This window comes from Carlito syrichta, unplaced genomic scaffold (assembly GCF_000164805.1).
Source record: "Carlito syrichta isolate Samal-C Ts95f unplaced genomic scaffold, Tarsius_syrichta-2.0.1 Scaffold302986, whole genome shotgun sequence".
Taxonomy (NCBI): Eukaryota; Metazoa; Chordata; class Mammalia; order Primates; family Tarsiidae; genus Carlito; species Carlito syrichta.
Window position 1 is genome coordinate 448,718 of NW_007247082.1, and position 27,164 is coordinate 475,881.

The window sequence follows — 27,164 nt, forward strand, 5'->3', positions numbered from 1 at the left end:
ATGCTTTGTCCCTGGGCCTACTGGAATACAGCTCTAGACCCTATGTCTAGGTTACAACAAACCTAAGACACACTGAACAGGGTCAAAGCCCCTTGACCCATCATCCATACTTATGGCTGCAATTTGAGTTCATAGAATATCTGAGGAAAAGATATCAGAAACTCCCTCGTTCATAAGGGAAGAGGCAAGGCCTTACTCATCTTTAATCACCCATGCCTAGCATAGGGCATGGTGCAGAGTGGGTGCTTCGTAAATATTTGTGTTTTTCCCTCTAACACTTTTAAAGATAGAAAAATGAAAGCCCAGGGAAAGAAAATGGAGTTGCTGGTTCACACAGTAACTACAGTTTCTAGCAGTCTGGATTTCAGCCTGGCTTCCCAGACTTCCAGGAAACCAGAATATGGACTTTTTCTAAGGCCTTGTTTCTCAACACAGACCTAAGGTTACATGAAGTAGGTCTTTACTTACTTGTTCCAAATTTGTCTTAGATCATTGGTGGCACCAACATGGATGGGTTCATGTTACTTTAAAGACATGAAGGCATGGCCAGACTCAGTGGCTCAGTCTGTAATCTCAGCGCTTTGGGAGGCTGAGGCGAGTGGATTGCCTGAACCCGTGGGCTCGAGACATGCCCAGGCAACTTGGTGAGACCTCGTCTCTACAATACATCAAAAATTAGCCAGGCGTGGTAGCGTGCGCCTGTAGTTCCGGCTGCTTGGAAGGCTGAGGCAGAAGGATTGCCAGAGCCCAGCAGGTCAAGGCTGTGGTGGCTGGGAGTGTGCCACTACACTCCAGTCTGGTGACAGAGTGAGACTCCAACTCAAAAAAAAAAAACCATGAAGGCAAAAGGTGGTATGCTGTGGCAGCAAGAGAGTAGGCTTTGGAGGAGAGTGACAAACTTAGGTTTGTGAGTCAGCAGAAACACTTGCTCACTGCATGATCTTGGGCAAATCTCCTAATTACCTTGAGCATCAGTCTCCTCCCCCACTACCAGCCCCATCTTGCAGAGTTGTCATAAAGATTCATGCTAACGAGTGCCATTTTCCTAGCACATCTTTATCTCAGGTGGTCAATCACTTACCATGAGGTTGTGTTTTTAAATTATACTTCAAAGCTGGCTTGCGGCACCAGCCTTCACCTTTGGAGATTGTCTGCCCTTACAAAGACTCCCAGTCTAGATGCCTTGCCTTCCTGGTATTTTAATATTCCGCTGCTCACTGTGGAACAGGCACTGACCATAAAGTTTGACATTTTGAAGATTAAAGTGCTTTGAATTAGTCATGCACATGTGAAGTCATTGTTCCTTCTTGTCCTGCTCTGGAATCCAAAAATGACTTTCAACAGAGCCCAGTAACTTTCCCTTAACAATCACCTTCCGGTAAAGAGATGTGGAGGTGTTTAGGCCAAGTACAAACTCTCAGCCATGCAGAAGGAAGGCAAAGCAGGGTGGAGGCAGTGTGAGCCCTGCTTGGAAAGAGGGATCTGTTCTGCCAGAGCTCGGAGGTTGCGGCTTCTCCAAGGAGCAGTGGGAGTGGAGGGCTGGGGAGCAGTGGGATGAGGCTGGTAGAATCGCACGGGGAGTCTGGACATGAGCACAGGAGGAAGAGTGGCACTGTGGCATCCTGGGGCTCTGAGTTCAGACCCTGACTCTGCCCCATACAAGTTGAGCGGCCCTTTTTTCTCACTTACAAAAAATAGTGACTACTGATAAGTCTGCTATGAGAATTAAATAAGCTGACAAGGCACTTAGCACAGTGTCTGGCACATAGTATGGAAATAAACAGGAAATATTTCCTTTCCCTCAAGAGCTTCCCAGTGCTTCAAGACTCAGATATCCTCCTTATGCCTTAAAAGCTGTGCATTCCCAGAATCCCAGAGACATCACTTGCACATACTGTTACTAAAATGCTTAGCCATGGCTGGGTGGTGTGGTTCACGCCTTTAATCCCAGTAGTCTAGGAGGCTGACGGGGGAGGATTGCTTGAGCCTAGCAGTTCGAGACCAGCCCGGGCATCATAGCAAGACCTCATCTCTACAAAAAATTCAAAAAGTACCCAAGTGTGGTGGCCTGTGCCTGTAGGCCCAGCTAATCAGGTGGTTGAGGTGGAAGGATTGCCTGAGGCCAGGAGGTTGAGGTTGCAGTGAACCATGATTTTGCTTCTCCAGCCTGGGCAACAGACTGAGACCCCAACTCATAATATAGTACAATACAATGCTTAGCAATAGGGAAGTGAGTTTGAGATTTTCTAGTCTGCCTCTAGTGAAAACAAGTAGGGACAGATTACAGTCACCATTTTCTTATTTAAGAACTCAGAAGAAGAATCCCTTTTGCTTTAAAACTGGTCATCTGGCTTTATGTGTCTGCAGTGGTATAGATGGTTCTCCATCTAGGCAAACAGATGGCTTCCCAACCACCTCCTCAGCAGATCCCTGGCTTACTGGAATCTCTACGAAGTGAGCACATAGAATTGTAGCAATTGTAGTGTGCAGTAATAGCAATCATCCCTTACCAGGAACCAGTCAGAGTGTTAAGTACTTACATGCGTTAGCTCATTTAATCCTCATAAAATCCCTGAAAAGTTTATACTATCACCTCCATTCAATAGATGAAGCATCTGATGTTCAGAGAGGTGAAGTAACTTGCCCAGAGTCACAAAGGACTTGGAAGTAGCAGAACAAGGATTTGAAAACAGACCCCTTGGAAGGCTGAGGCGGAAGGATCGCCGGAGCCCAGCAGGGCGAGGCAAAAAAAAAAAAAAAAGAAAACAGACCCATATGATTTCAGAACCTGAGCGTCTTTGAGCCACTGAAATACTGGCTCCAATCCCTGGCCCTTATCTGAGCCTGCACCACTCAACCTGAGTTAGCATCACGTCTAGCTAGAGCTCAGACAGCTGAGTGCTTGGACTGTATTGTGGGACTGTGCCCTTGGCTCTCATCAGAGGACACTATAAGAGGCAGCCTTATGGCACTTGTGTTGGCATCTGCTGAAGGAATGAATATTCACAGGGCCAGAGGTTACTGCCTTTTATTGGGCCCCCACACAGGTTCCTGAGAGAGATGTTTCCTTAAGAGCTCAGTGCTGGGAAATGACTTTCATCACTTTACTGTGGCAGGTGCTTTTGCTGTAATTTACCACAAATGATAAATAAATGAGCAAGCAAATTAAAATAACTGATCCATGGACACATCCAGTAGGATGTCAGGTAGGGCCTTAGGACATGATTCCTTCTGCACCACAAACTTTCTCTGTAGGACACTCCGGGAGCAGAGACTCCCTTGGGCATTCTGACAGTCTCTGATTGTCCCTTAGCCCAGTTCACAGCTCCTCATCAGACACTCGAACATGAAAGCACCCTGTTCTCCCTTGAAGAGGCAGAAGAGAAAGAAGTGAACCCTGACAGTTCCTTCAAGGTGAAGGTCAAGTCCCCACATTTCTAAAAAGTGTAATAAGTGGCATTTGAATCTGAATCTGAACTGTGGTATGAAGAAGAGGCAGGAGGGAGGGAAAGGAGGACTGGAAAAGAAAGAGAAGGAAACTAGGTATGGTGGCTCATGTCTGTAATCCAAGCACTTTGGGAGGCCAAGGTGGAAGGATTGCTTGAGCCCAGGAGTGTGAGACCAGCCTGGGCAACATAGTGAGACCTCATCTCTACAAAAAAAAAAAAATAGCCGGGTGTGATGGCATGTACCTGCAGTCCCAGCTACTTGGGAAGCTGAGATGGGAGGCTGAGACAGGAGGCTGAGATGGACGGATAGCCTGAGGCCAGAAGGTCGAGGCTGTGGTGAGTCATGACCGTGCCACTGCATGCCAGCCTGGGTGACAGAGTGAGACACTAACTTAAAAAGAGAAAAAGTGAGAGGAAAAGAGAGAAAGATAGGGAGAACAAAAGGGGAGGGCCAGCAGAATGGGGCTGAAATGGAGACAAGGAAGGGAAGAGACTACTGGTCACAGGCTCTTCTCAGGTCACAGGCTGCCACAGCAGGCACTGACATTGCCCCCTCATCCAATCTCCACAATTAGTTAGGCTGTCACAGCACTAAGCATCACTCAAGGTCACCCACGTGGAGAACACTGGACTCAAATGTGGATCTAGTACAAAGCATTTCCACTAATGATTTCAGAGAGAGAGCTATGGAGGAAGAAAGAAAAAGGAAAAGTGGAGAGAAGGGAGGTTGGGTGGGGGAGCAGATAGAAAGTGGGGAAGGCAAGAGAGGGTATACTAGGGCTACATGCGAACATGTGTGTATAACAGAGATAGTCAAGTAGACAAAACGACAAAGAAAAGAAAGACATGGAAAAAAGCAGAGAGGAAAGAAGGATGACCTATGCCAAGGGGAGAAGTGTTCCTGCAGAGAGAAATGTGGAAGAACTGAAGGGGATGAGCTCCCCCCCACTCCAGCCCCCAAGATATCTCAGACCCCCAGAACTCAGGTCTTAGCCCAGACAAAGGACCGGCTGCCTTCCTGTCCTCTGTGGAAGGGAGCTTGACTCTCTCAGACAGCCATGCACCCTGGGGGCCAGGAGAGGGCACTTCAACCTCAGGCAATTGCAACAAAGCCGCGGCAGGGGTCCCCCAAAAGCAAGCAGCAGAGGGACGGAGACGGCAGGGAGAGTCCAGACTCTGGCTCAGTTCAGTAGGCTATCAGCCTCTGATGGAGCCAGGTTCCTGTGCACATCCCTGCAGAGACGGGTTGGGCACTGAACTGGTCTGGGTCCTCCGCCTTGGCCGCCTCTGCACCAGCCTAGTGCCTCCTCTGAGCCTTGCGTATGCCCCTAACTTACACTGGATCTGCTTTTTCTGTCTGAAAGGGCAGCATGCCTCCAACGTCTCCCCTGGCCCCCTTCCCCTTTTCCTCTTCACCAAGAACCATCCTTCTGTACAGGGTGGAACAGTTTTCAAAATCATTTCTTACCTACCATGCTGTTTGATCTGCAAAATTATTCACAAGGTAGGCATAATAGGGTGAATGGGAAACTGAGGCACAGAGATGTCATGTCAGTTGTCCAAGTTTATGTTAAAAAAGAAAAATAACCAGAATTTCCAATTCTTAAGATCCACAATGAGAACCAAGTGTCTTAACTCTTTATCATGACATGTTTCCTCAATACCAGATTAAGGAGGGCTAACATATGCTGTCTCTTAACAGAGCATCAAATACCAAATCTTGGTCATAGACTGAACTCTGGCTTTAGTCACAGATCTGGACCTTAGACTGAGTTCTGAAACTGATCATTAATGATTGTGTCCTGGTAAAAGAAAAGTTTTGAATTATGCTCATGAGTAGAGATATCTCTATTGGAATATTAGAGTACTCCAAACATACTTTTAAGAAGATTGTTATTTAAGAATCTGAAGAACCCCTTAAGGATTTTATGAATCTTCCATGGAAGATTCCAGGAAACTTGCAATCCAAACATATTTCATCTCTTCTGATGAACCAGAAATGTATTACTTTGGTTCTGTCCAATTCAGTACTTGGCTAGTAATAGTAATAATAACAATATCATTTCATGAATGCTTACTAAGTTCCAGGTAATCTATTAGGCATCTGAGAATTTGTTTCTTATGTTTTCATCTGCTCAAAACAATCCTGTGAGGTATCATAATAATCATTGTCACAGATGGGTAAACTGAGGTTCAGAGAAATTAAGTCACTTGTTGAAGTTAACACAACTGGTAGATAGCAGAACCAAGATTTGTACCCAAAGGCCATGCTCATTTTATTTAACAACAGCATCTGTTAGTTACATCTCAGCTAGTAACTCTTCGGCCATATGGCTGGTTTCCTCAGAGAAAGTGTCTTATAGTGGAGCACCAGAGGATTTAATAACAGAAGAAACAAATTCAAGCTCCTGGGAGGATATTGCTCCATCTCCTATACACTGCATCACTTGGGCAGGTTTCCTTGTCCAATTCTGAGTTTCTGCACTTCTGGAGTCCAAGGCTGGTTCTGCCTTAAGATAAGACATTCAGAGAAAAAAAACGTTCCTCCTCTTCTGACCCCCTGAACTCCTTGTTTATAAAATAGAGATAATACGCATCTCTCTAGGCTGTTGTGGGAATTAGATGAGATGAGGCTTCTGAATGCATTTTATACACTGATAAGTGCTATTTACTTCTGGATGTCCATCCAGGGCTTGGCATTCTGTAGAAGCTATATATATATATATATATATATATATGGCTTTGAATTTATATCCAAGCATCTTCTGTCTCCTCTCTCCTCTCCAGTGACTCATGCATGGCCAGATCTGCATGGATTGAGAGCAGTGCTCCTGACCCCCTCCTCCCTCTAAGTTCCATCTTGCTTCCTCCCAGCCACGACTTCACCTCCTGTCTCTTGAGACACATCAACAAGCCAAGCATGGCCAGAACCCCAGCTAAAGGCCCTTGCCTCAGACAGAGTTGGCAGCTGCCTCCTCTTATTGGCAGCACATTTATCATCTTGAGGAAAATATTGACAGATAAAAAAATCCCAGACAGGCAGTGTGTCTTGGCTGGGCCTGCTGCCTGAAGTGAGATTTGAGGTCCAGTTTCCTGGTCTTTCAAGAAAAAGGGGAAAGTTTGTGGTACTGGGGAGAATGGCCCTGTGCCCCTAGGATTTGATCAAATCCTAAGATGACTGTGTCCAGCACAAAGTAGATGTTAAGTAAATGTGAGTTAGATCCAGATTAAATAAACTCTTTGAATGAGCCTGTAGGATGGAAGCCCTTTGTTCAAACCCTTCATTTTACAGATGGGATTCTGGGAAGGGTAGGAATTTGTTAAAAATCACACAGCAAGCCAGGAGCAGAGATCAGATTAATAAAGTATATGGCTCATGACACTCACATCAGAGCACTGTCCATCACACAACATTCCACTAGGAGACATCCCCCAGCGTCTAGTCAGATAGCATAGTTTGAGAGACTCGATCTTGGTTCCCTAGGGAAATCAGGAAGAAGGAGATTCTTGGACCTACTTTCATGGCCAGTCTCCCAGGAAACATATTTTTTTAAAGATGAAAAGAGTGAGAAGGACTGGAGGATGTTACTTGGTGAAATGGTGCAGCATTTGCTTGTGGTACACTGTCGCCTATCTCCAGCTGAGACCCCATCTAACCCATTCTCCCCACTGCTGCCTTGTGCATCTCTGTGGTTGTGGATCACCAGCCCTTCACGAACTGACTTCCAAGGCTTTCTCCAGTCTCATTGTCCCTCACTCCCCAACTCATACCCAACTCGCATCCAGACATGTCCAAAGGAAGGAAGCAACTCTCTTAATGCTCTAGACTTGGCACACGCTGCTCTCTCTGCCTATAAGGCCCGTTGCTCCCTTCTTCTCATCCTTCTAGATTTGGCTGAAGTGATGTTGCTTCCTTGTTGCACCTATTCTTACTCTTAGCACCCCCCCCCCCCCCGCCAAGGCTGGGTTAAATGCTTCTTTTTTTCTTGCCTTGTGATCTCATCACAGCTATCTCATAGTCACTTTCCTGCCCATCTGTTCACCACACCGGGAACTCCTCCAATCAAAAGCTACGACCACTCAGCTCGCATCCCAGAAACCAGTACAGGGGCTGGTGCATAGTAGGTGGTCAATGGTGCAGACCCTTCATGTCATCTTTCCCACAGAGCTTCAGAATGGAGCTGCCTCCCAGTGGACTTTGTTCTGACCCCTAGGGCAACATAGAACAGATCTACTCCCTCTGCTTCATAACAGTTCTTTAGAGATTTGTTCAAAGCAAGTATGTAGCCCCCAAATGTCTTCTTTCCAAGGAAGATATCCCCTAATTATTTTACTAGTTCCTCATATGTCATAGCTTTGGGTAGGGTGACCAACCATCTTGGTTTGCTGAGAACAGTTCCAGTTTTAGCACTGAGAGTCCCCTGTCCCTGGAAACTCCTCAGTCTTGGACAAACTGGGACAGTTGGTAAATCTAGCTTTGTGCTCCCTTTCTGACTGGATGCCAGGGCCCATGCACCATCTTATCAATGTGTGGAGACCGGGAATGAACACAGTGCTGCAGGGGTTGATGAACATCTCCTTGCTCACAAATCTGCTTCTGTTAATGCTGCCAGAGTCAGTTTCAATTTTGGCAGGAGGATTGTGTGGTGGATGTGGGAGTTGACACATTGCCCTATTGATCAATATCAAACTTAATAGTGTCTATTAAGATGCCTAAACCATTTTACTACATGGGAAACCTCACTTTCCCAAATCACTATCTCTAAAGCTGCTTCTGTTTCATTTTACTCTAAAGGCAGAAATTATTCTTCTCCATTGTTCTAATTATTGTTTAAATCCCCTCAGTGTTCCAAGCATTCATCCATTCAACAATTATTTGTTAAACACCTACAGTGTAGCAGACAGTCTCTCCCATTGTCCTTTGGGCTGGTCAAAGTTAGACCCAAACCTGCAACTGGTTGGAACTGATTTTGGGAAAAGTTCTTCCACTTGGAGAACTTTCCCCACATCTGTACAAGAAAATGGGAGCACAAATATTATGTGCATAAGTTGCAAGTAAACATGAATAAAGACAAGCAGGTTCAGATTACTTAGGAACCAGCCAGGATTTCTTCTGACGGTCAGCTAATAGCTGTAATCCTGAAACAATATCAACTCTCTTTATCATCACCTTGGTTTCCATGGAGCCTTGCAGTGCTGCTAGTGGAGGCTGACAGTTATCACTATAAAGTAACTTTACAACTTTGTAATTTGTAGCTCTCTGCTGACAGTAATATTAACAACATTTCGAATTATGGCTATAAACTTGACAACAGCAGATAAAACCCTTAGAAACCTCATTTTAGGGGATCAGGGAGGCTGGGGGAAGGTAATAACATTTTGGTTGTCCAGGCCTGGGCAGGAGACACTCAGAAATCAGGGGCACACATCGATTTGGAGGTGGGAGGCAGTCAGTCCAAGGCAGGGCTCACAGAAGGCAGCACAGCTCAGCAGGCACTGCAGAGAGAGGGTCTGGGTGGTGTCCAGCAGGGCTGCATCTGGGCTATCAGGGATTGTAAATAGGTCAAAGCCAGGGACAGAGAAGGGCAAGAGGACCAGTAAGAGCTGGCTGGTGGGGTCCAACTTCTGTGGGGTTCAGAAAAAGGCTCTTGTCCTATACGGAATGGCAGGAGACCAGGCTGACTGCAGAGGAGCGAGGAAAGTAAAACTAAAGCCTAGCAGGCAGAGTGGAGAGAGCACATACTCTGAGCTGGACCAGTTGGGACTTAAATTCCCCTCCATCACTGGTAGCTGTGCAGCCCAGGCCATATCATTTGATTTTTCTGGGCTTCATTTTCCCTATTGTAATATAGAGGTGCTATCTCAAAATCCCAAATCAATAACTATCTAGCTGTCTATCTGCCTGTCTATCTGTCTGTCTATCTATCTATCAATCTTCTATCCATCTATCAACTTAAAGGTTATATTATATTACCTTCTAATCTAAAGGAAGAAAAATGAGGGTCCCAAGCAACCCGACTCTCTCCATGAAGCTCATTCTCAGTATTATTATTTTTACCATTACTACTACTATTACTAGTCATTCATTTAGCCAGTCAGTCGGCCAGAAGGATTCACAAGTAAAGATCAAACTCGAGTCTATGTCTTCAGGGAGAAGAAAGAAAATCACAGATTTTAGTACAGTTTAGACTCCTGATCCCTAAGCCCTCTGATTGAAGCTTTTTTTGCTTACGAATCTTAACAAAGCTTTGACCCTAGGTGGAACAAGCAAGAACTAGGAAGTCTCAAGGTGTCTGTAGATGCCAACCAACAAGTCAAACTTGACTGCTTCTTACTCTTCTGTCCTCTACCTAAAAAGTGAAGCTTCTCCAGCAAGAACAAAAATCCAGGCAGTTCCTACCACTACCCACATGAACGTGCTGATAATCTCTCTGAACGGCATGGATCATACAACCCTTTGCCCTATTAGGGACTAGAAGATGTGAAGTGAGGCCTACTTCCATCCCACTCATTTGCATTCATTATGGGAGGTGGGGTCTACCTAGTATCAGGCTTTGGCTGGAGAGGTAGTGATTTAACCAAGGTCATGCAGTTTTATGAGAGGAGCAAAGGGCAAAAGGCCATACAGGAGCTGGGATCCTGACTCTCAGACCAGTATTCTTTTCACCAGTACATCAAGCAGAAGCCTACTTTAACTGAGCACAACAAGAAAATCCTCCCTTCATTGTGACTTTACATTATACTGTAGAAAAATCGATTAGGGGTCTGTCCAAAGCCCAGGCCTCTCTCCAGAACTTCAGACCTATACAGTCATTTGTCTACCAAACTTCTCCATTTGGATGTTATATAAGCTACTTATACTCAACACAACACAAACACCTTCCTCCCTAATCCCTTTCTCCAGTAGTCTGTATCTAAGACGTTGGCCCTACCATCTATCATGTTGTTCAAATAAAGAACCTAGGCATCTTCCTTGACTCTTTCTTCTACCCAATATCTAAACAGTCAGCAAGAACACTCAATCCTACTTGTTAGATATTGGAATGTGTTGTCAAAATGGAACAGTACTTGCCATTGTTTTAGCTGAGATCCCAAGACTATAGACACTATGTTTCAAAGTGAGATAAGAAACCACCATGCAAGACTTACAAAAGAAAACCAGTTTTGCAACCTTCAGCTAACCTTCAGCTCACCTTCAGACAAGAGGGTCAATGGAGGTGTGCAGTGACTCCAACAGGAGTAAACCACCAGGCCACCAGGGACTGAGGAAGGAACCATAAGCACTGACCTGAGCAGATGCACCTGCCCACATCAACAGATTCCCAGGACCAGGACAGAGTGTGTTCAAAGAAGTTTGTGAGGGATTGCCCATGCCATTCCATGAGAGCACTAGTCACCTAAGACCTTTCCTTCCTCTTTATGCCTCTCCCTTATCCTGCTCAACCTTGGAGGGGTGAACAGCTACTATTAACCAGACTTGAGTGGGGGATGGGTCTAGATGCCAAGTCAGGGAAACAGAAGAAGTCAGTCAGGCCCTAGCCCCTTGGTCCCATGAATAGCCTGTTTGAGATAGGTCTGAACTAGAGGAGTGGGAGGGCTTTTACTTTGAAGGTCTGATGTTTTTGATTGGGTCAGACATAGTCATTGCTGAACTGAGACTGTTTTGTGTCCAGAATTAATTAGAGAATTTTTAATTTCCTGAGAGTGATTAGAGACTCATGGGGCCTGCCAGAGCTTTTATATCTCTAGATCTATAATCTCTTTCTATCCATCTATCTAAAAAGTCAATGGGAGACAAAAAATAAAGTTGTTTTATAATTGTACCTTGTGAGTACTGCCTGTTCAATGTATCTGTTACATATTTCACAATTCTTTCTCCTTTTCTTCATGGTCTGGCTCAGCCTATATCTATTAATCACCTGCTGCTTCTGGCCCAGCCCCAGCTACCCTCCAATACTTTGGATGCAGCATCTTCTCTCTGGCATCTGGGCTCTCTCCTGTACTTCTCCCTCTGCCAGAAAGGCCATTCCACCCCTTCTTCTCCTGCTTGCATTCCACTCATCCTGGCAGTCTGAGCCCTAGTTTCTCTTCCCCCATAAAGTCTTTCTTCCCCCTCCCTCCTGCCCTGCCCTGGCTGGCTTAGATGACCCCCACTGCTTCCCCAGCCAGCAGAACTCCCCTCTGTCACAACATTTATCCCTTGTAATACGGTTGTCGCTTTACCTTTCTCCCACTCCTCAAAACTCTTCATCTTGAAAGTAAGAACTATGCTTTATTCATCTATTCATATTATTTATTTCTAGTGTCTAATGAGTTTTGTTGGATGCATGAGTAAATGAATGATATCTTCAATGTCTAATGTATGCTTCAGAGGATCCAGCACAGGCCTATGGTGGGCTCTGAAATAAGACCAATCCAAGTAACTGAATTCAAAAGCTCGGCACCTTCCCTTGGCCACACCAGCCATACCCTTCTCCTAGAGCCAGCATTTCTGATATCAATATGTCCAGGAGGGTGGAAACCAGTCTGCTCAGGACCCAAGGTCTCTGTTCCCAATGTTTTTCTCATCCATTATGTCAAAGAGCTATTTCCTCTTGGCTTGTAACCAGACCATAAACAAAGGCCAGAGAAGCTCTGGGTTACTTTATGATTCCTGTTTAGCCTTTCTCTCTCTCATTTTAAAATCATTTGAACAGAGCATATTTATTACTTGGCAGGCCAGTAAAATGCAAATAGGGTTTGCTGAAGAATGGTTCAAAATTCTCAGGAATTTATCATTTCACAACAACAGCAAAACCAACAAATGACAGGAAGGAAAGGAAAGGAAACTAATATTTAATGGCATTGAGTATGTGCCCAGTGATTCATCTGCATTCTCCCATGTAACCCTAACAACAACTCTGTGAAGTAAACAATCATTATCTTCACTTTATAGGTGAAAAAACTGAGGTTCAGAATGGTTAAATACTGGGTTAGGGCTCTCGGTGAGTGATGCAAAGCAGAACTCACATTTAGGACTCTGACACCTGAGCCGTGTTCTTGCCACACCATAGACAGGCAAGAGCCCTGGAGGCCACTAGCCAGGTCAGAAGCCTCTGAGGATCATCCCCCTTTTAGATTCTGTTGAAAGCTATGGGCCTTCCTCCCAGAAAATGAACTCTATATGTTTACTTTTAGATGGTTTATGGACTTTTCTGAAGCCCATCCATAGGCCCCTCAGTTAAGAACCTCTAAGCTAAAAGAATGAAAGTAGCTATTGGTTTGAACTGAGCAGTTGTTCAGTACACTTTTGTATTAATTTTCCCTATTAGATTAGAAACTCTTGTATTCATGGAATCACTGAATAAAACCCACTAAATAACAGAATTATGCATTCTTGCTATCATAAATTCTTCTAAGCATGGAATTATATAACTTAGACTTTAGAATCATAAAATCTTCTAATATCAGAGCTAGAAGAGATCAGAGTAGTGATCAAGTCCACACAAAATTTGACTCCACAAAAACTCTGACAGGTAAGAAGTATTAGACACAGTGGCTAAGAGAGGGGACAAGGCTTGTCCAGGGCCATCCAATAACAGTGTGGAGTTGGAATTCAACTGCTAGTTCCTAGCTTCCAAGCTGAATCATCAGGTTAAAGACTCAACCAACAGAGGAAAGCCTTGTAGTCTGCATGGGGCTGAGAAAAGTTGGAACAGGAACATGTGTTGAGTACCTACTAGATGCCAGGCAGCACCAAGGGATTGCAGATATAGAGCATCATTTCACCCTCCCAGTAACTCTGCAAAGTGGGCATTATTTTTATTTTACAAAATGGGAAACAGGCTCGGAATGGAGACATAGCCAGCCCAAGGTTATATAGCTAGGTAAGCATGAGTGACTATGTTCGTTGCTTTATTTCCCTGATGTAGTGAAGAAGGGAAGTCAGAGAACAAAACCCTGGTCATACTTAGCTGGTACTTTCCCAGGGAGAAAAATTGAACCGATAAGACAGATAGGCTCTGGTCTGTGGGAAGGTGGACACTATTGTGGGCCTGGGTAAAATGGAATTATCTGCCTTCCTCAACCTTTCCCTGATTTTACGCTCATCCAGCATCCTCTAGCTGACTAATGTGGCCTCCGTGTGTCCTGATACTGGGAAGGGGGCACCCTGGATGATAGACATAAGAAACCCCTTCATGGGAACTGCATGTTTCCCACTGTGTGAAGCAGCTGGCATTTTGTGGTCAAGGCAAGGCCCTCCACTGTGGTGACTCCACCAATGCCTTTTGCCTCATGAATCCTATCAACACAGCCACTGACCTCTTGCTCTAACAACCCTCCCTACTTTTTTTTTTTTTTTTTACATAAATGCTAGTCCTCATTCACATTCACACATATTTTTTCAATGTCACTTAATAATTTACAATACACACTCATATTATTTCTTTTGACCTCAACACAACTCAGTGTCCTGTCACTTAGGAAACTGAGGCCCAGTGAGATTGTACAACGTGCCAAGGTAGCACATCTATTAAAGATTCAAACCCGGATATGTCTGAATCTAGAGTCTATTCTTTTTGCATAACATATGTTTCCATTGACATCTCTATTCAATTCCCAGAGCAGAGGTTAGACAAGTGTGAAAGTCTAGTACCTTTATAATGTTGAGGAAGCTCACCTCAGAGGTCAGATGACTTGCTGAAGGGTTGGTGCTCTCTGGGATGATGTTGGTGGTGCCATCGGAATCCAGGTCTCATGACTCCCAGTCTAGAGGACTCTTTCTCCCAGACCATATTGCCATTCCCATCAGACCATGTAATTTCTTTTTCTGATTGGGACACGGAGCTGGCAGCCAACACAGATCACAATCTGTCTGCCTGAAGTCTCCCTCTGTTATGAGATGAGCATTTTTCTTTTTTTAATGTATTTCAAACAGGACTCAGGTTAAATCACCCTTGAGTATGTTGAGTTGGCCTGAGAGTACCTGATGCAATTCCAGTTTCCTCTTCTCATCTTCAGGATGACAAAACCAGGCAGGGTGAGCCCCTCAGCACCATGACCTGCTCAGTTTGTAAATAGCCTATAACTCTTCCCAGTCACTAGTTCCTGTTCTCCACTGCCACTCCCATACAAGCAATTACCAAGTCTTCTTAGTTACATATTCTAAATATTCCACAGTCACCACCCCAGTCTTTTCCTGAATTATCTCCCACCTGGATTGTCACAACAGTCTCCTAATCCCTGCCTACAGCCTTGGTCCCTCCAATCTATACCTTCCACTGTAACCAGAGTGGATTTTATCCCTGTTAAAAATCCTTGTAACGCTCTTCACTGCCTTCATGTTCAAGTTCAAACTCCTGACAGTCTCCAGACTTACCTCTTGTGTCTGAAGTCCTTCAGCCAAACTGGACCACTCGCATCCCCTGCCTACATCTGCTTTCCTCTCCTCTAATCTGCAATGTTCTCCCCCAACAACACATCCTAACCTATTGTGGCTACTTTCTACTCAATCTTAAAAACTCAGCTTAGATGTCTTTTCCACTGAGAAGCCTTCCCTGACTCCCAGGACTATGTGTGAGTTCCTTCTTACCCTCATGTAAAGACATTTTTGTCTTTAGTATGTTCACTGCCACATTCCCTGTGCCTAGAACTTTACTAGACTTCTGACGGGCACTCAATATATATTTGCTAAATGAAAATATCTCATAGCCTTCTGGAATTTCTCCACTACAGAATGTATCGTATCATATATACTATAAATGTCTCTTTCTTTGTCTGTCTCCCCAAGTAGACCAAAACTCTGTGAGTAAGAAACGTGCCTTCCTGTTCAGTATTTTACTCTAGGTACCATAATTCCTGGCATGTACTAGTGATGTGCTTACTTTTTTTTTTTTTTTGAGTCAGAGTCTCACTGTGTCACCCAGGATGGAGTATAGAGGGCAGTGGCGCAATCACAACTCACTGCAGCAGCCTCGACTTCCTGGGCTTAGGCGATCCTTCTGCCTCAACCTGCTGAATAGCTGAGACTAGAGCCATGTGCCATCACACCAGGCTAATTTTTTTTTTTTTTTGAAGAGGCAGGGTCTCACCATGTTGTCTAGGCTGGTCTCAAGCTTTTGGGTTCAAGCAGTCCTCCCTCTTTAGCTTCTCAAAGTGCTGGGGTTATAGGGGTGAGCCACTGTGCTTGGTTGTGTTTACTTTTGAAGGATGAGGATTGGGTGTTGAGGGGTGGAAGCCCTGGGCCTGACCTGAGGGGAGGCTAAGAAATACTTTTACTTCTAACATAAAATTATGTCAAAGGTGCTAAGAAAGGACAGAAGAGTCCTTCAAATTGGACTCAAACAAACAACAAACTCAACACAGGTATCCTCTAGGGAACTTGTATCTCATTGATAATAAGGGTTACAGAATTCCCTTTGGTGTACAAACCCAAACTCTAATTCCAGGCAACTCCCTGTGCTTTTACTTCAATATTGTGGAAGAGCTAAAGCAGGCATAGTGTGAAATGAGACCAATGCATGTATAATAGGAGTTTGCAGATTCTGGAGAAGTCATTAGTCACGCTTCATCAAATGCATGGATAGGGTGGGGGGGGGGCAGTGGTGGAGAGAGACCATGTGGTGCATAAAAGATGACCAGAACTTTGGAAACCATGGACCCCTCTGCCTTAGAGCAGAACCTGCTCCCTTGACCTTGCTGAGTCAGGTGGATAATAAAGCTGACTTCAAGATGACTGTCTTGACCTTGGTGACTGTAAAGAGGGGACTCTCAATTTTTATCATAACTTCTCCAGTGTCATATGGGATCTGGAGCACTGCTCTATCACCTGGTCTACCCATTGCATCACCCTGCCTCCCATGTTCCTGGCAAGGTAATTAGAGCCCCCAGAGCCACCAGGTTGCAACTGGCTGACTGGACTAATCCTAAGGCTATCCAAAAGGAGGTTTTTCTGTGCAGAGTATGGTGGAAACGTCATAAACACTCACCAAGGGTTGAAGAAAGGCTAAAAGGAGCATTTCTACTTAAAGGGAGGGGGAATTTGCATACAAATAGAATTCATTTCATGTAAGGCTCCTTTCTCCTCCCTCAACTGTAATTCCTTCTCTGAGAAAACTAAATGTTAAGAAAGGAAAAATACATCAATCAAAAAACAAAAGACTAAAAGAAATCAGAATCTCCCGCAGTCTGTTACAGCTCTGATGCAGTGACCTTGAAATTAAAATCAAAACTTGGGGCCAGGTACAGTGGCTCATGCTTGTAATCCCAGCACTTTGGGAAGCTAAGGCAGGATGATCGCTTGAGCCCAGGAGTTTGAGATCAGCCTGGACAACATAACAGGACCACATCTCCAAAAAAATAAAAAATAAATAAATAAAATAAAAAATCAACACTTGGGAAACTAGAATTACCAAATAATCCCTAAAAATTAAGCAAGCTAGAAAGCAACCTTTAATTTTATCATGACAAACTTGGGAGTTTTCAGAGACACTTTATGAGGAAACTAAGAGGAAAAGCAATTTGTCAAAGAAAATACAAAGGCAAAGAGAAATATGTAACGAGGATGAGGGAGTAAGACAGGGAAGACAGAGGGGAGACACAGAGAGAGAGAGAGAGAGAGAGAGAGAGAGAGAAGGAGGATGGGAAGAAGCGAGGATACAGGAGAGGAAGAGGGGGGAAATAAGAAGCAGGGAGAGAAAAGCACAAGACAGGTGAGGAGGGAGATATAGGAGAGGAGACAAAGAAAGAAAAAATAAGTAGAAGGAAAAATAGTGGATAGAGAGAAGAGAAAGTCAAAAAGTGAGAGCACAGGAGGACAGAAGATGAAAAAGAAAAGATAGTTTTATTTGATCCCGGTTAGAAGGAGTCAAGGTCATCAAATTCTTCCACAGCAACCCTGAGGTCACCCAGCCTGTGGACTCACTTACCTTAGATGGCAGAAGACTCATTGCCTCCTGAGACAGAGGCGAGGGAAGAGAGGTGGAAGAAGCGTAAGACAGGGGCAGGTTGTGGACCCAGGTGGTCTGGGGAAAACTTGGGGTGCAGTAGAGGCAGTTGGGAGTGCTGATGTGAAGGAAAGGGGCAAATTGGACAATCCAAAGATGCCACCAGCAGAACCAACCACCTCCATCTTCACCCCTGAGTCTCAGCCCTTACCTGAACAGGCTACCTAATTCTTGACCAGCCAGACCTGGATACTCTGGCCTGGAATTGTGTTGGCCCAGGACCAGTCAAGGATACAGGCTTCTTCAGTGTAGGGCACAGCTGCCGTGGTGCCCCCGATGATGTAGCTGTAGAAGGAGACCTCCAGCGTATAGCAATAGGAAGTGTGGTCCAGGAGTCCGCCGAGGAAGCGACGGCCAGTTCCTGCTTTCACAGCATCCCTGTTAAAGGATGTGCTGGACTGTGGAAGACAAGCAGAAAGGGAGAGTCAGGACTGGGCACCTGTTGGCTACTGGGTCATGAGCTAATCTTACAACACCTCTGGGTCTCAACTACCTCATCTGAAAAGTGGGATTTTAATCCCGCATCACATGATTATTATGAGGACTGATTAGATAAATAAATAAACATAATTAAATGAAAACATCAAGCAGAATTCTAGAGGCACAGTAACTGCCACTCAAAAAATATCTGTGGAAATTTGAATGGGGACAGATGGAGCACGGAAAAGTAGACAGAGAACAAGAAACAACTATATTTTGATGTCAATCATAAAATTTGGGCAGTTCTTTTAACTTTATAATATTCTTCCCCATGTAGTGTCTCATGTAGGCTTCAAAATAACCCCTTGAAGTATGTGTTGACATTTTGCCTCTCTGTAGATGAGGAAACTGAGGCTCACAGAGGTGAAGCAAGTGTGATACAGCACAACTTTGAATAAGGACTGAATGGCAGACACCCCAGTGGTTCCCTCTCCATAAGGGATAGCTGAACTTGGGTTCAGCATCACCAGAGAGCAGAGAGCATGGCTGCTTCCTCACTAAGATGTCGACAGCACCCATCACAGTGGATAGAGGGAGAAAAGAGCAAGCAGGTCAGAGTTTCAAGCCATCTGTTCAAAAGCATGCTCTGTTACCTACTGATTGTGTGACATCAGTTGAGTCGCCTTATTTGTCTTGGCTTCAGTTTCCTCATCTGTAAAGTGGAGTGATGATCTCTTTTACAGAGTTGTGAGAGCCAGTGCACTTGAAGTTAGAAGGGCATTCTATGCTAACACATGGAAATTTAAGTAAATGAACAGACTGTGGTTTTAATAAGAGAGTGTATATCTTATTCAGCAGGAGATAAGAGAGAAATGAGAAAGAAAGCAGAAACAAAAGAAAGCTATAAAAAGACAGTGAAAAAAATAGAAAAATGTGTGTGTGTATGTGTGTGTGTATGTATGTTGAGGTAAAGGAAAAGATCAGGAAATCATAGAACATCAGATCTGAAAGGACCTTTGAAATCCATTTAGTGAAATTCGACTTTCCTTTTTTAGAGTTGGGCACTGAGGATCAGAGAAAAGACAGCAATTGGACTAAGATAGATGACCTTGACTCTATCCCTGAGCTCTTAAGGAGGCTGTAATAGCAGGAACATCAAGAGACAAGCCCAGAAGTAAGGCTCCTAGACTGTTCCTTTTGTAGTCCCTGGAAACCTCATCCCCATGAAGAAGTCTCTGAAGCCTGTGGCCCAGGCTTCCGGTAAACCTAGACTAAGGAGTTCACAGTCTGCTCTCAAATTGCAGTGGTTTCAAAAAGACAGGGCTGGTCATCCCATGGCGATTCATATAGAAACAAGTATGGTTGCTTCTGTCCCAAAGTTGCAAATGGAAAGCCACCCACTAAATACTGGGTAACCATGCACTAGACATTTCTGAGGCTACACTTTACTCTTGGGTGTAAAAAGGGGAGTGGTTAAATAATCCCCTGGTTCCTTTTCTCATCTGATAGTCAAAGGTTCTGGGATTCAAAGTGCATCTTACTGCCCTGAGAAATTCATCACCACCACTAATGTCCAGGCCTGAAGCAATGGGCAGGTGAGTTTTCAGTTCATCAACTTCAGAAATTGCTATGACTTTTGTAGTCTTCTCCCCCTCTGGCCCCATGAAAATAACAAGCCCCTAAAAATTTAGAACCAAAACAAAGGAATATGTGCAAAAACTCTCTCCCATGTCTCCACACCACATGTCGATCCCCCTCCTTACCTTCTCTCCCCGCCCTTTTCCAATATTGCTTTTGCTATGAGGTATTCCCACCCCACAGCCCCTCCAGTCCTCCTCAGTAGGTGAGGCAGGTAGTAACAGTAACCATCCCTGGAGTCAGTTGAGGTCTTTACTGACTGCAAACTACTTTCATATCTATAACTGCATTTGTCCTTCCAGGAAGTTATGATGTAGGCCGGGCAGAAAAACTGCCACCTAGGAATTGCAAAGAAATTGAGACTGAGAAGGAGTCATAGAGGAAGAAAATAGTGGGTGAATGACCCCCTTCAGCAGATGTGTTGTGCTCATATGAAAAGAATTGGAGTGGGTGAAAGCAGACCCTAAGCCAGGGATGAAAAGAATTGGAAAAGCCAGGGTCTGGCTTGTGGTAGGTGCTCAGTGAGCCACTGTCTTGTTAATGCTGGAGTTAGATCCACCAAAGAAATGCCAGCTCCTTCACCAGACCAAAGTCTACCTTTTAAAGGGTCTCCCTTCCTGAGTGGCAATGAGCGGCTTAAGGGCATGGGAGTGGCCTGTTTACCTCTATCTTCATCACCCATGCAAAACTTGTTGCAGAGTAGGCATAGGCGTGGAGCTTAAAGTAAAATGAGCTGAAGGAGAAGGAAGACAGGGAGGCGGGGATGTGGGGGACTGAGGTTGACTAAGAGAGAGACCCTGACATACATAGGAAAAGTCCTCAGCATTCTGGCAGAGAAGCTTGGGGAAGATAGCCTGCCTCTGGAACCGTTCCTCATCTTCAAAGATGTTGCCGTACATGAAGCCATTCATCATGGTGGAGTGGGCGTGGATGTCAATATAGAACTCCAGACTTGTTTTCTGTTGAGAGAGAGGACAACAAATGAGAAGTCTGGGCTTCAGAGCTTGCCTTAAAGGGACCAGACACACACACACACACACACACACACACACACACACACACATTTCCTTTCAAGCTGGCCCTATCTGTCAGCAGCTTTAGCAGTCACTGGCAATGCAGTTGGAGGGGTTGAGACAGATGAGGATCAGTGTCTCCTTACTTTTAACATCGTCTGCCCTCAGTGTCTGAAAGCATCACCATTAGCATCCCTCTTTAGAGATCTTCTGAAGAAGTGAGGTTTTTGATGGGTTAAGTCATGACGTTACTTACCCAGATCAGTTAACACATTCATGACTAGACAAAAGTGAAATTTATCCCTCTGATTAATGAGAAAAAACTTCTAGGTAACACAATTGTAATTACTTTGGGCCCGCTTGCAGTTTTGCCCCAACTTGGCCATTTCTAGTCAGGGGGCTTGATATAAATCATTCTCCACTTTGAGCCTCAGTGTTCTTATCTAAAAAGTGAATATTTTAATTCCAATATCAGAGAGTTATAGTAGGAATCAAACACAGCATAATAATTACTATCTTGCTTGATGATATAAAGAACAAAATAATAATTGGTATCATTTACTGTATATATAATGCATACCAGACACTATTCCGGGTCATTTACATATGAAGTCTTATTTACCCTTGTTTAATGATGCCACACCTACTCCCCTAGAATATATAAATAGTGCATGAGGGAAAGAAGACTTTGCAATCTGTAAAGATGACGTTGACTAGTCTTTCTCTGCTCTTTACTTACACATATTTAATGCACTTCCTTGCTTGATATAGTATTATTTGTTAATCTTCCCTGAAGGTAGGAAGATTGTCTGTAAAAAGCCAAGCGCCTGTAAGTGAAGGATGCTCAGTAACTATATGTAGAATGATTGAATAAACCATCCCAGAAAGTTACTCCAGATACTGTAATGGACTGCCAACAACTAGGGAATTTTTAAGCCATTAGATATTCAATGTCCCTCAAGTCCCACCTTCTCTTCCTACATATAAACCCAATTTTAATCTGTTAATTCTTTCTGAGAGTAACAGAGGACCCAAATGGGAGAAGACTTGCCCAAGCTCATGGAATAACTAGGACTGCCACCTAGGCCTCCTGCCCCCAGCACGATTAACTTGTCATCATCAATGGCCAAAACTAAAAACAGTCAAGGCAAACCTGGTCTTCTTTCCATCCCCTTTCTAGCATGTAGTCCTGGGAAAGAAGAAAAGTGCACATTTAGACGGATTCTCTCTCCTTGGGACAGTTTCAAACGAAGTTAAAATCAAATGAAAACCATGTTGCTTCTAGAATGTGGGCTCAATGACTGTCATTTCATTTGCCTCAGAGTTGGAGTGAAAAATTATGTCTTGCCGAGCTTCCAGTTCTCTGGATAGCATAAGCTGTCTTTTGAGAGACACAGGATGCACTGCTCTGTGTGATATTAAACTCATCATTTTCAGCTTTGGAGGTGGAATACACAATGATTCAACAGGAGCCCTATAAAAGTCATCTTCGCAATTTTATTTTCTTCAATTGTCTGTCTTTTCCTTTGAGCTTTTGATGAGCTGCAGAGGAAAGGAGGAGGTAGAAAGATGATCTTTAAAATGGGTAAGGAAAAGCTGTAGTTTATATCTCTGGATGTCAGAGCTAGAGAAGGCCTTGGAAACCAGTTTCTCTGACCGTTCTCAGATCAGCCTTGCGTGGGAAAGTTGCTTACTTAAAACTGGCCGGCAAGTTAGTGAAGAAGCAAGAATTAGAGGCTGGCTTCTCTTTTTCTTTTCTCAAACATTTTTAAATTAAAATTTTTTTTCTATTTGTATAAGTTTGTGGGGTACAAGTGTAATTTTGTTACATTTTTTTCCGATAATCATTTTTCAGCGGCTTCCACTGCCCCGGTCCTGACACCTGGCAGTTGATGTGACTTCACTTTAAATAACCAAAAACTGAATTATATTAATTGATTTCTATGCTCCAAAAGCCAAAGGTATGAAACAGTTTATACAAGTAAAAAATCTCCATTTCCCCCTCTCCTCTAATCACACAGTTTTACTCCCCAGAGGCTATTAACGTTATCAGGTTTGCATGTATCCTTCCAGAGATGGTCTGTGAATATACAAGTAAAGGCACCTCACTCTTTCCTCCACACACAAGATAACAAATGGTAGCACCCTAAACACACTATTCATATCTGCTTTTTTTCTCTGAATATATCTTGGAGGTGATTCTTCATCAGTACATAAAGTGTGTTACATCATTCTTTTTTTTTTTTTGAGTTGGAGTCTTACTCTGTCACCCAGACCAGAGTGCGGTGGCCGCTCCCGGCCACTGCAGCCTCGACCTGCTGGGCTCTGGCGATCCTTCCACCTCAGCCTTCCGAATAGCTGGAATTACAGGCATGCGCTACCACGCCCGGCTGATTTTTTTGATTTATTGTAGAGATGAGGTCTCGCTGCCCAGGCGGGTCTTGAACCTGCGGGCTCAGGCAATCCACTCACCTCAGCCTCCCAAAGGCGCAGGATTACAGGCTGAGCCACTGATCCCGGCTTACATCATTCTTTTTAACAGCAACATATAGACTAGCCAGTTCCCTACTGACAGACATTTAAGGTATTTCAAATCTTTTCATGTTACAAAAAGAGTCTTAGAGATAGATTTTGTATTTACATTATTTCACACATATACAATTATAAGTAAAATAAACTCCGAGAAGTGGAATTTTTGGATCCCATGTGCATTTGCAATTCTCATAAATGTTTACAGACCTTAAAAGGGCCAGTACACTCCCAGTGTATTGTAGTGTCTCTTTCTCCATTATCTTGACAACATGGGTGGAATCAAACTTTTTCGTATTTGCCAAATTGATGGGTGAAAAATAATATCTAACATTTGTTTTAATCTAAATTTCTCTTAGAACTATATAATTATCTTTTATGATATGGTTAAGCATCTTTTTATATGTTCAAAACTATTTGCATTTTCTTTTCTAAGAACTATCTGTTCAATTCCTTTGACCATTAAAAAAATGTTGGATTGTTGGACTTCGTTGCTAATAAACATATAAGAGCTATATAATAGATTAATCAGCCTTTATGTGTGGCATAAAACATTTTTGTCATTTTTTTTTTACTTTACTTTTGCTAGTACATTTTCCATAAAAATGCTAAGTTTTTACATAGATATTTCAACCTTTTCTTTCTTGGTTTTTGAGCAGAATATTGCATTGTTTCTTCTATTTTATTGTTTTGTTATTTATTTTTACATATTTTGTTTCAATTTCAATTTACTTAAATGTAGAATGCGATGCAAGGATTAAATTTTCTTATTCCAACACCATTTATTGAATTACACCTCTTTTCCCCACTGACTTGGAAAGCCATATATATCATGTACATTTTTGTCTGTATTTGGGTTTATTTTTAAACTTTACATCCTGTTCTAATCATTTGTCTATTATGTGTCAGCACCACATGGTTTTAATTCTTTTCTGCTTGTAACATATTTTAATATTTGGAAGACTATTATCACCTCATTATTCTTCCTTTTCTGAACGTTCATGAATTTTTTTGCACATTTTTCTGTGTGATCTTTGTAATTAGCTTGTTTAGTTTTCCCCACTCCCCAAAAATCTTATCAATATTCTCAATATTTGTAATATAATCATTAAATTTGCATATTAGTCTAGGAAAAATGGACTCTTGTGGCTTTGAAACTTCCTATCCAAGAATGTTTTGACTTCCTATTTATTCAAGTTTTCTTTTGGGTACATCAGGGAGTTTTTAAAGTTTTTTTTTCCATATAGACCCTGAACACTTATTTGTTTTTTATGCCCAAGCAGTTTATATTTTTTGTTGCTGTTGCAAATGTGATGTTTTCTTACATTAAATCTTGTAACTAGTAGTTCTCTGTAAATATAAAGGCTTTTGTTTTCTCATATGAAGATTGTACCCAGATACTCCATTAGTTCTATTATTATTTGTTATAATTTCTCTTCTGGTTTTCTTGGGCTTTCATGTGTTTATTATTCAGCAAATAGTTACTGAATACCTACTATGTATCAGACAGTGTTTTAGGCACTGGGAATATGTGCCAGGAAGTATTCTGGGCACTACATATATAACAATGAACACAATAGAAGACTTCTCTCAAAGAGTTTATATTTTATGATGAGAGAAGGAAAATAAACAAATCAATTAATAAATACATACAATGTCACAAAGTATTAATGCCATGGAGATAAATAAAGTAGGGTAAGGGAACAGAAAGTAATAGAGGTTCTTTAAAAAATGAGAGACTTGAATGAAGCAGGAGAGTTAGCCTTGAGGATACCAGCGGAAGAGTCTGCCAGGCAGAAGAAGTAAATACAAAAGTCACTTGCACTTGGCATGTTTGAGAAACAGCAAGGAACTGAGAATGTCTGGGGAAGAGGGGTAAATAAAGGGACAGTACTTTCCATGTAATCCATACATAATAATTTATCTCCTCTTTTTTAGTTTTATACTTATAATTTCTTTTTCATGTCTAACTGCATTGACTAGTAACCTCAAAACAATGTAAAGGATTGGTTAATTTTTAAGATCCTTTCCTACCCTGAGATTCTAGGGGGCTGGAAACAGAGTAGAAAACCGTTTAGGAAATTTATGAATAGGGTCTTAATTTGGGGTTTCTGTTCTTCTTCTTCTTTATTACACATATTCAGATGTATAAACAGATATTAATTTCAACAGCATCCTGTTATTTATTTATTTTTCCTAAACTGGGTTTAAGACCTTTTGTTGGCTCAGTTATAATGAAGCATTAAGGCAGAAGCAGAGACTGTAGTTCTGGTTCTAAAGTTAGCATAATCTGTGGCCATAGGCAAGAAGTAACTCTTCATTGTGTCTCAATTCTCCCAAAAATGGTCAATGGGGAGATAGAGGACATATTACTTCCTTAAACATTTCACGTATTCTTTTCATCTTCAGTTAAAATAGCTCTCATCCTTCTTACAACTTCTTGCTTGGGCCTTAATATCAGTACTGGTTACTGTATGCCTAATATGACTGTCAAATACATCTCCTATGATTTCCTTGAGGATAAAGTCCATATCTACTCTAAATCCCCATCATCTCTTATTTGATCTACTACAAAAACTTACTAAGTGGTTTTCTTGCTGCTTCCAAATGAGCATTTTAAATGCAAACAAAAACTATATAACTTTCATAGTTAAAACTGTTCTACAGTTCCCTATTACATACAGAATAGAGTTCAGGCCCATTAATTATATTTTAAGAGGCCACACGTGACTTAGTCCCTGTCCCCAGACTCACTTCTGCTCTAATAGTAGCTGGAGTACCTTGAACTACTTTGCTCATGTCTTCCATCTCTACATTTACATACACTGTCTTCCTGGAATATATTCTATCTAGTTCTTTCTCTAGTTAACCCTGACCCAACCTTAAAATTTAAGGCAGAAACTGAACAGATGCTCTTTTATCCCATTTCCTTTTCCTGGGCCATGGGAGACATTTCCAACCCATTGGTTGGGATCAAATGGAATGTGGACAATGTTGTCAACTTCCAGGCCTACCCATAAAGCTCATACACAACCACCACATTCTCTTTTGCGCTTTTGTGTGGAAGCTACATGCAAAAACAAAGGTATCATAAGAAGGAAGAAGCCTGTGCCCCTGAATCAACACTTAGAGGAAAACAGCCAAGAGAGCCACTTGACCTGTGTCAGACTGTGATGTGAGAGAGAAATGAAACTTCACTGTATTAAGCCACTGAGATCTGGGGATTGTTTAATATAAAAATTAATGTTATTAATCTTGACTAGTACAAAATCTCAATTCAAAATGCTTTATTGTATCCCTCAGGCTGAGTTAACAGCCTTCTCTGGGCTTTCATAATTCAAGGTACATTTCTCTCTCATAACACTTACCACATGATATAAAAATTCTTTATTTTCATCTCCCACTAGAAAGTGAGCTCTTTAAGGGCAGGGATCATATATTGTTTATTTTTTTAATCAGCAGAACCAGGATAAGGCCTGGTATGTGGTAGGTAATCATTAAAAGTTGACAAAGGAATGAATATGAAAATTGGAAGAATGGGTGAATTAATGAATGAACAAATATATCTTAAGTTTTTCCAGTAGTAAAACAAAGTACTTTTCTGTGGCCGTGGGAGAGCAAGGGGTGTGCCATTAATACAGGAACCTTAATTACAATTTGAGAATGAGAATAGAAGGTGGTGAGGGAAGCATCTCTGTTCTTTCCTTCCAAACTTAAGAACCTTAATTAAAACCGAGTGATGAAGGGCTGTCCCCTTGCCAGCAGCCAACAGCTCATCCTGCAATCAGGGGCCTAAAGAGTAAATTAAAATCAGTGCCAATAAAATTAAAACTACCTTGGGGCATATTTGCAACATAATTTAGTGTGGAGTTTGCTTCCTCCTAGACACCAGGGAGGAAATGGGCTTTCTGTCTACGTTCTGAGCTGTTTCCCTGCTTCATCTTACTTGGTATGGGCCAGAACCTGAGCTTGGTGCTCTGATGTGGTGCTGACTCCTTCACATTTGGGTGGCGCTTCAAAATGTATCTTATATTCAGTCCAATGAAGGATGGGCAGTCCAGGGCAATCTAATCCAGGAAGGACAGAGGAGTTTTATTTCAGGCTTAGTGATGAAGAAGAAACTGAAGTTT

General features: G+C 42.7%; 1 protein-coding gene across 1 annotated transcript in view; it reads right to left on the reverse strand.

Moving 5' to 3' along the window:
- Positions 1-27,164, reverse strand: part of AGBL4 (ATP/GTP binding protein like 4) — a 157,477-nt gene that overhangs the window by 33,972 nt on the left and 96,341 nt on the right. Inside the window, exons 5-6 of the mRNA XM_008057388.1 lie at positions 20,299-20,451; positions 17,670-17,832 (exon numbers count right to left, since the gene is read on the reverse strand). Coding sequence (XP_008055579.1) covers positions 17,670-17,832; positions 20,299-20,451 — 316 coding nt within the window. The remainder of the gene's footprint in view (positions 1-17,669; positions 17,833-20,298; positions 20,452-27,164) is intronic.